General features: G+C 41.7%; 1 protein-coding gene across 12 annotated transcripts in view; it reads left to right on the top strand.

Annotated features, from left to right (window-relative positions):
- ARHGAP22 (Rho GTPase activating protein 22) overlaps window positions 1–14,683 on the top strand; it is a 147,153-nt gene that overhangs the window by 37,670 nt on the left and 94,800 nt on the right. The window contains exon 1 of one of the 12 annotated variants that reach the window (XM_068687840.1): window positions 9,279–9,374. The exons of the other annotated variants lie outside the window; for them this stretch is intronic. Coding sequence (XP_068543941.1) covers window positions 9,353–9,374 — 22 coding nt within the window. The 5' untranslated portion in view covers window positions 9,279–9,352. Of the gene's footprint in view, window positions 1–9,278; window positions 9,375–14,683 lie in introns of those variants that run through there. 12 annotated transcript variants of the gene reach the window in all.

Genomic DNA, 14,683 nt, shown 5'->3' with positions numbered 1-14,683 from the left:
AGTACATTAAAGGAGGCTGTAGCGAGGTGGGGGTTGGCCTGTTCTCCCATGTGCCTGGTGACAGGACGAGGGGGAATGGGCTAAAGTTACGCCAGGGGAGTTTTAGGTTAGATGTTAGGAAGAATTTCTTTACTGAAAGGGTTGTTAGGCACTGGAACGGGCTGCCCAGGGAGGTGGTGGAGTCACCATCCCTGGAAGTCTTCAAAAGACGTTTAGATGTAGAGCTTAGGGATATGGTTTAGTGGGGACTGTTAGTGTTAGGTCAGAGGTTGGACTCGATGATCTTGAGGTCTCTTCCAACCTAGAAAATTCTGTGATTCTGTGATTTGGGGTGCAAAGGTAAGAAAAAGAAAACACACTTCCTTTTCACGTGGCCCACACAAAAGTGTAGGGGAAGGAACAGAAAGCTGATAGTGTGCTGCTCCAGCATCCAAAAGAAATTCTCATTGGTAAACTGCTATCTGGTATGTTTATGAACTGTTTCTTAGTGAATGATGCACTAATACCAGTTTGAAGTGGCAGCTGGCCTGCTGTCAAACAGCTGTGAGGATTCACATGCAAAACCTGAAGTGTTTGTCTGAAATGCTTTAGGGATAACCAGTGTGCTATCAGTGAGAACCAGCTTGCACCAGGCTATCTAAACTTCATAGAGAGGAGGAGGAAATACTGCTAAGATGTATTGCTTAGGGCATAACATTGAAGATTTATGCTTTGTTAAATAAGCTGCCATGCTATAAAGTAAGAATAACTTAATGTTATGTTCTAAAAGCTTTCTTTAGCCTTTGAATGCTACTTTAGTTATTTCCAAATAGTGATTAGGTATGATGAGTGGGAGAAGATTCAGGTGTCAAAGTGACTTATGTGCTTCTTATTAATGATTTTCAGATACTTATCCTACACTAATGCCTGTACTTAGCCTTACACTTGGGCAGGATCCTATTAACACAGCTGCCCACAAAATATATTCTGCACTGGATCTTGCTCATGAGATTCTCTTGTGTTATTCAGGAAGTCAGAGCATGTCATGACAAAGGTCCATCTTGGACCTTTTAATGCTTTTAATGCTTTTTCAAAAACTTAAAAAGATACAAATTACTGCAGGGAAACAAGTTCATCTGACACCTGAAATGCTGGCAGTGTAGGTTGTGTACTTTCTGAAGGACCAGTGCAACACAAAAAATGATAAAAATGTGAAATAAGCAAAACAATTTAGTTTCTCTGGGACAGCCAGGAGAAATGCTGACGTTAATCAGTGTATAAATGAAACGTGTGCGATTTTATTACTACAAGGTGTCCCTGGAAAATGGAGTTGGAAAACTAAAGAAAACCATGTGTTTTCAAATCAATAAAGTATTAGAATCAGTCTCTTTCTGTCAATTACTGTTGTTCAGAGAAATTTATTCAGCAAGGGATGGATGTGGAATCTCTGGCATGTCCAGAATGTGTGGGTGTTGGTTTTGCTTTTGTTTTTTTTTGTTGTGTGTTGATGCAAGCACTCCTAACAGATAGAATCCTGTAGATTCTTGAGTATTGGGTTTAGATGTTATGGCAGGACATTGGGTATACTTTATTTTCTGACAGCTTTATGCTCTATAGTGGAAGTTAGTTCCACTGAATTAGAGTGACTTTAAGAGAGCCTGTTGATCTAGTTAAATATCTTTGGCTTGAAGGAGAGGTATTATAATTTTTATTGAGATCTAGTTACTAACCAGCATGGCTGTATTTTACCTGTCTATTGGTTTGTTCTGGAAACAGTTTTAACTCTTTCTGCTAGTTACCCAGGTATAGCTTCTCTGTAAGTCATGCATGAGCTTGTCATTTCTAAGGTATGCCTAGATGCGTGCTCTGTTATGTAGGGGACATAATGCCATTTTACACTGCACTGCATTAAAAGAGCTGAGTTATGTCAGTACAAAACTGGTCAGCTTTGTGTTTGTATTGTCAACACTAGGGATAACTTTGGCTTTATTACTTTAGCAGTATGTTTCTAAACAGGTGTAAAATTACAGATTTAGAAGAAAAGTACTACTTGTGATCACAAGTACCTTGTGACCAAAGCTGTATTTTGAACCGACTTTTTTCCTCTTACTTTCAGTAAAAATTTAAAAGGAGCACAACATGGTGACACATACTGATATGTGGTTAATTTGTGTTGAATTTAGTGGTTATTTAATGAATTTAGAGGCTTTCTGAAGCCTTACAGCATCTCTCCAGTACCTATCACAGTGGGTTCTGCTCAAGATACTGTTTTATAAACCAAAAGCAGTGAGGCAGCTGGGATCAGGACTATGTTCTGTTTAGTGTAGCACGCTCTGATAAGCATAATTTTCCTAATTTTCTTCAGGCACTGTAATTGAACTGTGGCAGCTGGCCTGCTGTCAAACACTTCCTAACTGTCCATTAGGAAGACAAAGTTGAGGTCACTTATTATAGAAGTCTTCCTTTTAGCAGGCTGTTTACTTTCTCAGAGTTTGTCTCCCATCTCTGTTCTGGCAGGTGCACAGCCCAGTGCATATACATTCTTTCAAAGTCTGGCTTTGAACCTCAGCCAATGGAGGCAGATGTATTTGTAACTGCAGGATTAGGCAACGCGTTCTGCATCTATAAACCATTGCTCATCTGACTGAAGTCCACTTAAGATGTTGATATCCATGCCCCCATGTGGCTCCAAAGATGCTGTATGTCATGCTGAGCTCATGAAATACTGTTGTTAGTTCTGGGTTTAATCATGAGGTGTCTGAGTTGTGAAAACTTTGGGGAAGGTGTGTGTGAGATAATAAAGAAAAAAGCTATGAAATCAAAAGAATAGCCTGTTAAAAGGGGAGCCTCTGTGAGGCCATGAGGAACAGCTGTGTTGTAACCGACTGTATATGCATTGTATTGAAGGCTAATTGTACAAGCTGTGCTGCTTCCTTGGATTTGGTGTTGTGGGTTTATTATTTATTTCTAGCTACATTGGTGTGAGAATTCTCCAGAACACTCCAGAGGCCCCAAAGGCTCTGCTTTGAGACCATGTGGTTTGAATATGAATCGGAGAAAAAACTTTACTTTCAGTTGTAATGTTAACAGCATCACAGATTTTGCCCTGGTCTCCATAAGTCCACTTTGTGTGTTTAACTGTTCTTCCCCTATGGGCTCTCAGTGGGGGCGAGTTGTGCAAGAGCAGCTCTGGGTGCAGGGCCACTGGTGAGAAATGGTTGTGATGCAGGGTGAGAGATGCTGAAGACAGGCAGTGTGCTTACCTGCCACTGAAAGAAGTGAAAGCACAGCAGTAAGTGCTGCCCTAGCATACTCCTTTAATCAGTGCACCCATTCTTTCTACTAACAAAAATGGAACAGTAAGGGCATCAGCTTTGCTAGATGCAGGTGTGAAAAACTCCGTAAAAAGGAGATTTTGTCCATGGACATGGCATACATGTTGTGTTTTTTGTTTTTTGTTTTTTTTGTGCTTCAACAGCACTTTAATGCCAGAACCCTAAGAGCTTGCTGATGACCCTGGGGCAAAGACCCTAAAGAGAGGAAGGGTTAGAGTTACAGGATTTACTCTGTAGCACAATGTGGCTAAAGCTGTATAGACATTTACAAAGAAGCTTTCTTTGCTTGATGTTGCTTGCACCTAAAATTTCTCTGTTTTGAATTTGCTTAGGAGTCTGTGAGCTTTTCATGTAGACCAGATGGTCTATTAGAATTTGCACACTCTCTTCATTCCTTTTTCATAGGATTCCTTTTAATTTCAACAAGTATTTTAGGTTGGAGAGTGATTTTACTTGAATGGAAGGAATAAAGGAGGCAGACACCTGGGAACCTCTCTTAAGAATTGTCAATGCTATGGGGAAAAAATGCCAAAATGTCAGTGCAAATTATTCAGCTGTTGCTCTCTGGTGGTATGACTTCAGGTGCTGAAGGTCACTTGGAGGTACAGTGATTGCAGAGAAGAGAAAGGGAATAGACATGGTCAACTCAGAATAATTTTTCATAAGTTCAGTATCTTGTGACTTTCTAGACTAGAAGAAACCATTTAACAGGACCAGGTTATATGTTCTGAAATGCTGATCGTGTCTCACCAGTTAGGTGACTTGATCTTGTGTTTTAAAATACTTATTTCTTTAAGCCCATAATGCCTTTCTTAACATAAGTGTGCTGTATTATAAGCCTAGCTTGTCTAAAGGAAATGTGTTGTATCAATTAGGAAAAGGAATGAGTGAACACAAAATCACGACGTAGCTAGAATGCAGTAATACCTCGTACTGTCTAGTGATACACGTTTGGTGCTAACTCATGTTCTTTTGTGGAAGAGCAAACTAACTGGAAATTCCTGTAAGCCATGAAGACCTGATTCTTCTGTCAGCAAGCTATTTTTCAGACTGTTACCAAGCTGGAGGACTGGAATTTGCAAAAACATTTCTTTCACAGTTTATGTTAAAGGCTTTAGAAGTGTGTATTTAGAGGGTTGGGCTTTTAGGGGTGGGGGATGATGGGGTCTGGAAGGGGAAGATGGTTTAGACTTCTACCATCTCAGGGGAAAGAAGTGTTGGGGGAGGGGTAGCATCTCACCTTATTACTAAATAAAATAAGGCACTTAGATTAAGTATTCCTTTAAGTGAGTTTTAATATTTGGATATATTTCAGCTAAGGTTGACTTTAATGTACTCACATACTCTTCTACGTGTGCTATTACACTACCAAAATACTCTTCCTGAGCCAGTGAGTAGTAGGAATTCTGTACTAGCTTGATATATTTTAAAATTCTTGGGTGGAGCAGTAAGCTTCTGGAATGGCTTTTAAATTAACCTTTTTGAAGGCATCTTGAAATGCGTACAAACTGTTAAGTTAGCCAACTTAGTAGTGCTCTGCTACAGTGTTAGCACCGTAGAGCACTGGTTTGGTGTAAAAAGCTTACTCAAATGGAAAAGGAGAGAGGCCAGCAGTGGACAAGAAATGCTGTCCTGAGTTTCTTGAAATGCCATCTTGATGTTTCCAGAGGAAAACTGGGAACTTGGCAGTTGCCTAACAAAAAGAGCTGTAGATCAGGAGTTGGAGGGACAGAGTTTTGTGAGATTTGCCAAAGCTGTTCTGTGTGTTGGGGCACCAGAGTGAGGGTGTCCTAAGACGTGCAGTGATGCTGGTTCTTTTCCTGATTTCCTGTAGTTGTGACAGGCTCTGGAGAAAATGCTAGTGTTCTATGACAGAAGGGATTTCTGAAGCAAAACGGGGCTTGGCTTTACTCAGTTTTTGCTCTTTTCCAAAGCAACTGATGTCTTTTGCTGCCCTGGTAGGAGCCCACTGCTCATGAGGCAAAACCTGTCTGTAGGTTGGAGATGGGTATATAATGCCTGCAAAGACATCCACATGGCAAAGTAAGCTGTGTTGTTGCTTTCATCAAATAGACACTGATGCTCTGATCAGATAAGTGTTGAGAAATGTTTTTCTCCATTACTCTGAGCAGATCCAGCCAGAGCTCTCCTGAATCACTGAAGGCAGCAGCATAGGTTGTCTGCCTAACACTAAGGGTGGATTTTCTGCTTTTGATTTTTACCTTTCAGTGCTGCAGAGGTTTACTTTGTTGCAAAACATCTAACTTGACTCCTTTTTACTCATTTTAAGGAAAAAGCTTTCCAAAGCACTCTCTAGATGTTGCTGCTGAAATTCAGCCTTGTACAGCTCTTTTCTAACTCCTCTAGCCTGTGCATCCAATAAAGGAGAGCAGTGGGGTTCTGTTACCTGGCAAGCTGGTTCTGCTTGAGTTTCACCATGTGTATGGGTAATCAAGTAAGGGAATAAACTGGTTTGAATTTGATTTCTCACAAGAAAAAAACAATGAGCCTCCCCATGTAAGAGAGCTTGAAGAGGAAGTCTATAGCTTATCAAATCCTTGACTTGGAGATCTTTGATAGGGAGAAATTCATAGTATAAATAACTTTGCCGTTCAAATGATAGAAGCTTTTATTGGCAAAACTTGAATAATTTTAACCCCATTCTCCTGGATTTTGAATATAGATATTAGCATAAATAGTCAGCTTTTCACTGGTGCATCTGCTTTGTGCTGGCTGGCTGAGATCTGTTCTATATCAAGTGCAGATCTCCTAGTTTGTTATTAGTGATTCCAAGTGTTGCCAATATTTCTGTTCTTCAGACCAGTTTGTGCCTTCAGGATTTTGAGAGAAAATCTTGTAATCCTTGTCTTGTGTCTAAACATTTGAAAAGCAGATTTTGCTCAGTTCTAGAGATGCAACTCTGACTTCTGTCATTTAGGAATCACAAAAGCCATTTGTCTCCTAGTAAGAGAATGAAAAATAAATGCCTTCGGCCATCAGTGAGCTATCACATCTGGAATGAATCATTGAAATAGAACAGCATATTACCCTAGTCTCTCCTCCCCCCCCCCCCAATATAAGTGGTTGGCTTAAATCTTTACTTCTGGTTTCCAGATCTTCAGCTTGGTCCTTAAATAGGAAAGTTCATTAGATACACAGCACTGTTTAGCAGCCAGCTTTCCTTTTGAGCGTAGAAGCCAATGTGCTATCATATTTCTGAAAAAAATGGGAGGGGGTGTAAACTTTAAATCAAGAACTTCAGATGGCAAAACTGGAGAGCTGTAGCTGGAATGAAGTGCAAAGTAAATGGCTTTTTTTTTGTTTTGTTTTGTTTTTTGTTTTAAGAAAAATTTAGGGCACTCGGTCTGTACCAGTTCATTTCACAGGGACTTGTTAAGTACTTGGTGGTTTTGAAAGATCAGCCAAATTGCTTAGTGCTTGGTTTCAAGATAGATATAAAACTCTGGGCTCCTGCTTTTGTGAATCTTTGCCTAAAGTTGGTATGTGCAGTTAAAGGCAAAGACATGCACCATTAACCATGCGTCTAAACGGTCGAACTACTGAGAATTACTGAAATCCCATTTTGAACAGCTGCTGTGCAGAATGTTATGTACATTAACAGAAATGAGTCTTGGCGTTTTACCACAGGTGAAGTGGATTTTGTTGCTGGAGAGGTGTGAACATACCCACCCTACTTACTATAGCAATAGGACAATATTTTGGAATTCTCAGAGTGTAAATATAAATACATTTTACATAATCATAATCCTGATTTGTGTGATCTAGACAGGTTTGGCCATCTCTGTGATAGCCCTTTGATGAGCATTCATGTCCTTTATCGGATGAGTTTGTCAATGCCTTGAGGTCTAGGAAGAGAGTTTTTAGGGTTACACTTAAGCAAAAATGTGTCTTGAAATTCTATACTGTAGACACATGTGTGGCCCTGCCAGTGCTCAGCAGAGGGGAAGGATGGAGGGGAAGGGATCACCTCCCTTGATCTGTGGCAATACTTCACAGTATTGCCACACTATCCTAGTGCAGCTCAGGATACCACTAGCTTGCTTTCAGCAAGAGCATGTTTCTGGCTCATGTTTGTGGCTCATCTCAGCTGCTTTTGTCTGGGACCAGTTAATTCCCTCTTGTAACATAGCATAATCAGAAGAGTAGACAAACTTGTCAGTTTTTCAATTTCCTTGAAAATAAAGTGAGTTTAGAATGCAGTGCTTCATTTTATAAATATAAAAATTTGTAACATGCTTTAGTGAAGCTGCCAGTTTGTTTAAAAGAATGTGTTTGTTTAAAAGAATGTGTTTAACGGCACAGCAGCCTCTAGTCGTTTTACCCCATAGCAGCCTCTATTCATCAGTGAGCAGTGATGTGGTATGCAGCAGTCCCAAAACTCCTGAAATGCTCATATTTCAGCAAGGTTTAGGTGGCTGGGGGGGTTGCTCTGAGGCATGGCACCCAGTAAGAGACCCCAGGGGCCTGCCTTGGCTGCCAGGCTGGAACAGCTGGGGAGTGGAGAGCTCTCTCTGCACCTTTTATCTACCACTGATCCAACAGCATCATTAGTAACTGCTTTGTGTGAGTTTTCAAAAACTCGGAAATCTTACCCCTGCCAAGGGGCTCTCTGGAGTTCACTTTGTATGCGGTGCAGGAGCGTTGCCAGGAGAGCACCCAGCCACTCAGGCAGGTGCTGTATGCACCTCATCTCTGAGAGCAGAAGTGTCTGCTGTTTTACTAGGGGAAGTTAACACTTTGCACAAGAGATGAATTTCAGCTATTGACACTGATAAGTTGAGAGGCCCAACAGGAACAAGCCGGAATACCAAATTCGGCTTTGCGATTATATTGAGTTTCCTCTAACATGTTTGGTGGTGATGGTAAAACTTTTCTGCCCAATTTCACACTGCATGTTGTGTGTTTTTGTGTTTGTTTGTTTTTTGTTTTTTTTTAATTTTGTTTTTCTGCTAGGTAACAAATGGTCATAATATGGGAAGGCTGTCAGTGCACAGTAAGAGAAGAATATTCTGCAGGAGGGACTCTGCAAACACATTATAGGCTTGTTTTTAAGGATGATGGGAAAGCCAGTAAACATTGATCCTTTGTTCAGCTTCTAGCCTAGAAGAATCGGTTTGATCTCTAGACTGAGTGGAACATGTATAGGAGTAGGAGCTGCAGAGTCTCATCAGTTCTCAGGTTCAGGTTCTTGTGTTTGAACTATACTTAAAGGTAGTTCCTTGTTACTCCCTCCCTCAAATTCTCTTTTAGTGTATCTCTTCTCTCCCACCCATACTGCAATTTGGGTGCACTGCATGCAGAGTGTTCTTGGAGCATTCTCCTCTTACAGTGTCTGGAAGGGACTTTGTCATTCCGGCTCTTGCTTGTGACTTCAAACCTTACTGTGTGACCCATGCTCTGTATGCTGCTTGCCTGTGAGCTGCTGCCTAAAGCAAAGTCACACACCTGTGTCACACCGGTGTGGGACCTTGGTGCCTTCAGGGCTGTGGCTCTGCGGTCACAGGGTCCCTACAGCTCTCGGGGAGGTGCTGCAGGGCCTCGAGAGCAAACACAGGGTCGGTGGAGACCTGGGAAACATCTGTTTTAGTGATACGGTTCTTTCCTTATCCCAAAGCAAAGCTCTTATCTTGTCTTTGAGGCTAGTGCTTTAGTTGGGTTGATGCAATTAGGAGTGTTTAAACAAGCCTTCGGCATATGGCTGGAGCAGTGCTGACCTCGGTGAGAGCGCAAGGCCCCTGCAGCGCAGTGCAGAGACTGCCGGCGATGTGTGCTGAGTGTTTGCTCAGGGGGGAGCTTATGATAGGACCCCTTCCTGTGCTGACATAATTTTGCAAGAGGTGAAATGGCCCTTCCCGCAGCTCCTCGTGCACACCCACGGCTTGTGTTTGGCATCTGCTGCCCTCCAGCCCCCTGGGAGCTTACAGCTGCCGCCTGCCTCAGGCACTGGGCAGCAGGGGACAGGGACGTGGACCTGGCCAAACGCCGCCTGGGGTCCGGAGGGGGAGCTGCTACAGGCCATGGGGCTGTGCTGCTGCCGAGGTAAGGAGCGGGCCCAGCTGCAGTGGGTGCAGAACCAGTGGCTGCTTGAGCGGGCATGGTGTAGTGGGGTGTGAGAGCCCTGTTCTCTCTATCTAAGGCTTAGGCAGCATCTGTCCCTTTGAGGGATGTCCAGCTGTCTCCTGTGGCTCACTTAATAAAACAAAATAGGCTTGGTACCGTCTCCAGGTGTGATCTTGCACTTAAAACTATTCATTTGTTCTTCTTTTTCTCCATTAAAAAGGAGAAACGCTCCTCTCTTTTCATTTTTAAAAGATTGTTTGTGTTTCTATAAGGTTCTTAGCCAACAGACTCTTTCCTCCTCTATTCCCTTTTATGTCCTGAAGGACTTCAACACTTTGTGAGGGGTCGGGCTCCAAGGAGGTTGGCATGCGAAGTAGTCAGGACAGAGGCAATGCCCCTGATACTAGATAAAATGAAGGATACTGTAATCCTGAAATGAATTTTCCCTTTCAGGAGAGAGATCAGAAAGATCATAAGTAGGGATGGTCAGATAAAAGTGTATCTAGTACTTTAGTCTTTTATTGAGAATCTAAGGATAGTCAATTCAAAGTGGGATCTGATGAGGATATCTTGTCCTTCCTTTTTAGAGACAGGCTCAGAACAAAGTCCTTGAGTAAAATTCCCTTGAATTTTGAAAATACTGAGGTTTTGGTTTGCTTCTGGCTTTAACCCATTGAGGAAGGGTGGGTATTTATTGTATTTAGAGTGGTGTGAGATCAGATTCTTCCTGCCAATAACAAGAAGAGGATCTGAGTGTACTTTTCTCACACGTGGCCCTGAACCTTGTTTCTATAACCAGTGGGTGTTTCAGCTGGCATACTGCATTCAGGCTCAAATCAAGTATGCTTGTGTCAGCTTTGTACTATTGGGTAGATTTGCTGACGCTGGTGAAGCTGCTCCATTTTCTGAGAACAGATACAGGTATGTAAGCTGTACTTTGTCTACAGAAACACCTGGCCTTAAATGTCCCAAAGTCTGAATGTGTAATATCTGTAATACCCCAATACATTCTGAGGCCTTCTTACAAGTCTAGCCCATTAACAGTGCCTGCCATGTTTTTGTCTTAATTTGGATTTATATCTTTAAGCAACTCCTTTGAAATGGTATAGATCTTTCTCTGCTTTTTACTTCTAACCCGTGCAGAAGGTTCTCATTTGTTTCATGAAGTTCCTGGGCCTCCAGTTATATGGAACTTAGTAAATCTCAAGGTCAATGTGACTATGCTAGTATGATCAATGAGGTAAAAAGGTTGCCCGTGTTGGTCGGTCCCTATAGGGGAAGGCCTGAACTGCAAAGCTGTGATTTTTATTCCTAACTGGGACCAAGTATATCTTTGTAGGACTTTGCAGAAACTCATATATTCCATTGTACTTGGCAGTAAGTTTTTTCCATGTGCTTTTGAAATACTCTTTAGATATTTAAAACATATAGAAGCTGCTGACTGGGGTCTCTCATGCTGCTCTCACACAACTTTATTTCCATGGTTTCCGTGGAAGTCTTTTTCACCCCCTTGCTCCTGTGGCAGCAATATGCAGCAAGCACTAGTCCATGACTTTAGAGGATGGTTTGGACTTGTCTTGCAATGAACTTCTAGCCATGAGCATTGATTAATCCTGCTCTCCTGTGGGAATCCTTTTGGTAGATGCAGGAGGAGAGGTGGTGCTAGAGGCCAAAGTACTGATAACAGTATGTTTTGGGCTACTGCATTTGTCCTATCAGCTCTTTGTCTTGATAGGCTTTTAGCACGTCAGGCATAGATAGGGGTAACTGTCAAAGTAGATGGAGCAGATTCTGATCCTTAGAAGAACTGCCAAGTTGACATGTCGGTCTCCCTGAATGCTGTCTTCAGCTCTCAGAGGCAAGCTTACTAAGGGGGTGAGAGCTGGGGGCTATTTGCTTTGTCTAAGCTCAGGATGAAGTCTCAGAATGAAGTCAGTCTCCCCCCTCCATCTTCCACCCCACTCTTCATTGAGGTCAGAGGGGATACCAAAGACCTTGAAGAAGTTACTTTAATTGTGTTACTGGGGTAGAAACATCAAAACAGCAGAGGTGGGAACAACTGACAACAGAGTGCAAGAATGATTTCACTTCTGTCTCTGTAGCAGAATTGTTCTGCTGGCTAGGAAGTATTAGACTCCCAGGCAGGAGTACTGAATTGCTCCTTTACGTTTCCCTTTAAATTCAGTGCATCCTAGGTGATGATGATGATTGCTGGCAGGGGTTGGAATGGAACTAGCAATAAAGTCTTCCTATCTCAGCCACTGCTACTGTCAGCTCTTGATAGCCTAGGCCAAACTAGAACCTGAAGCTGGTGGCGGAGTATTTGCCACATCCTGTTGCTGATTGCTCTACACTTACCTATTTCCTGAGCTTGGTTATGACACTGGGATTGTACTTTTCTTGGCATTTCTTACACTGATAGTCTGGTAGTCTGGCAGTTGTTTCCATCAGATAACACCCCTGCTGACAACCAAAAATCAAACAAAAAACAAACAACAACAAAAAAAAACAACACCACCACCAAACCACCTTTGCAGTGAAGCATGACAAAGATTCAAAGATTTCTGGTAAGTGACTTTTTGGTGATGCAGTGTAATCATGGTTGTAAGTGAATATTTCCTTTACTTTCTTTAACCTGGCCTTTGGTTGGTTTGGGCTGCTCAGTTTAGCTCTCAGGGAGACCTGCATTAAAATGTGACTAAAAGACCAGCAAATTCCAAACTGGGACAGATGTGAAGGAAGAAGGAGAAACAAGTTTTCAGCTAAGCAGTATTTGCCCTTTTGATCTTATCAGATGCCAGCTGCTGAGGAGTCCTTTCAGTTATGATTTTGTGCTTAGGAAGGTGCAAAGTCTGTAGGTCTTGCAAAAAAGGGAACACTGGGAAAATGGGGCTTATCTGAGATACAAAAGCTAGCTTGTTGTTGTTGTTGTTTTGGATGATGGTTGAGCTTTGTGTAAAAAGGAGCATGAAGGGAACTCTTGAAAAATGTAGTTGTCTTTTGGGTGACCTTAATAATATTTCATTGCTTGAACGAAAAGGCAGGGCTTTCACAGGAGACCATACTTCAGAAACTTATCATTCATGATGAGTATAAAATGTATTTAATGTGTTCCGGTCTACAATATTAAAACACCTTAGAAAGATAGTTTTAGGAATCATAATACTACTTCAGAGTTAAGAAAGTAATTTTCCTGTTTAGTTATTTCAAATGGTATCTTCTATGTACTTACTTTTGTGGATTATATTTTAGCCTCCATAGCAACTAAAAATTATACCTTCTAACAAAAGACCAGAATGGGTTGACAATTGAGTTGGTTTACACTATAAGATTATACACTTGGCTCTCCCATGGACAGCTAGTTAGGCTGCACAGTCGTGTGAAGCACACAATAGCACAGTTGCAGTATTTTAGAGCTGTGCAGACCCCAGATGAAAACGTGAATAAATAAACTTGTGTACTTAGTACTTTGTGTACTCTGCTCCCTACAAGAAACAGTTCTTTCTTTTGTGTGGTGGGACCCAACAGCCATGAGAACAGCATATGTTAGGGTAAGAACACACATTGGGTTAGTATACGGACTCATTCCTCATTTCAGCAAGGTGATCAATGTGCACAATAACCATAGTAACAAAAGGGCTTGGAAGTCTTATGAGCTCTCATTTTGCATCTTTTATGAAAACCCAAGATTGAACAAAAGAAAAAGAGGACTGGGATCTGTGGATGAGCACAGCAGAGAATGTCACTGGTATGGGTCTGCAGCTGGTGTTCCCTTCTGTGACTGACCCAAATGTGCTTGCCTCTCCTTTTTCAGTGTACCTGTAGTTAATAAGGGTGACATTTGGAGCATATCTCTTGAGAGGGCAGGGGTGGGACACAACTTCTCTTTGGTTGTTTTTGCTGAAATTCAAAAACTAAGTAGTAATTTAAAGTCTAAGGGGCTTGTTTTAAAAAGTAGTATTATCTTGAAGTTACCTGGTCAATTATCACACTTGTCTAATGGTTTTGTTTGTTTGCTTGTTTTTTCTGTGACTGCTTCTGTCAATGAAAGCCAATGCTAACATTTGACCTAACATAGCAGAGCTGATGTGTTACGAGATGGAAAAGTGCTGTTAAGTAGCAGTGACCATACAGGTTATGCTCCAAAGAGGGAAGAAATCAACTGATAGTGTTTCAGAGGCTTAATCATATATGTGCTCTTATGTCTGATTTGCAGTCTGGTTTTTGGACTGATCGTGGAAGACATTGGCTGGTTGCTAGGCAGAACTTGGTGTAGTTCTTTTGTTGGAACATTTCACTAAAAGACTTTAATCAGAAGTTGTATTCCTGCAGCCTGTGGTTGCTGCAATTTGGAAACACAAATTTCAGTCAAAACAACAACAACAACAACAAAAAACCCTGGTTGAGTGCAGAGTACCTCCAGTTGTCATTGTAACCTAAGGAAGTAAATGTCACTTCGGGCTTTGTTGCACTGTGTCCTCCAAAAATGCACACAAGATGTATTAACTGGAGTGGGATACAGCCTTTCAGGGCAGGAAACGTGGGGGCAAAACTAGAAACAGAGCTGCTGAGATTCAACAAAGGAATGGGCTGCTGTCTGTATATAAAAACAGTGAATTGTGGAATATGGCTATGTGGAGGGTAGCTGTGCAGAGGCTTTTACCTTGTAACAGCTACATTAGTTGAGATGCTTAAGCATCTTTCCCTTTCGAACAGCCTGGGTGCCCCTTCTATGAACTGCCTTGTATAGATTAAACTGCCTGCTGTGCTTAATCTGTATACAGCTGAAGCTAACACCTGAAGGCTTGATATTGATAGCATCTGCTGTATTCACAACCTCTGGCTCCTATTTACTGTCAACAGTCATGTTACTTGTTGATCTAATTTCAAGCTCTCATGGTGGGAAAGCTCATAAAGGCAGCATGGACCCCTGCAGTGACATCACTTCTGCACTGTTGCCACATCACTCACTTATAACAGGGAAAGCTTCCTGCATGACATGAGTTGACATGACTGCATGACATGGGTTGCTTTCTCCTCCAGCTTGTTTAGTATGTAATCTGTTGTTTAGAGTATATAAAACTTTTTTTTTTTTTTTTTTTTAACCTAAATACAGAGTCCCTGTATCTATAAGGGCTTTCAGTGTGTCACCCTACCCCAGGTAGAACTTGTATTCATTATTCTCAGGACTTGAAGTGTGCAAACCAGCTGTCATTTAATTAAATGTGCTGTGGGAAAGGCTTCTTGATACTGACATAGCTAATTCTGATCCAAGGGGTTAATTTGAT

The sequence above is a fragment of the Anas acuta genome, chromosome 7 (genome assembly GCF_963932015.1).
Source record: "Anas acuta chromosome 7, bAnaAcu1.1, whole genome shotgun sequence".
NCBI lineage: Eukaryota > Metazoa > Chordata > Aves > Anseriformes > Anatidae > Anas > Anas acuta.
This window is presented reverse-complemented; position numbering and strand designations above follow the sequence as displayed.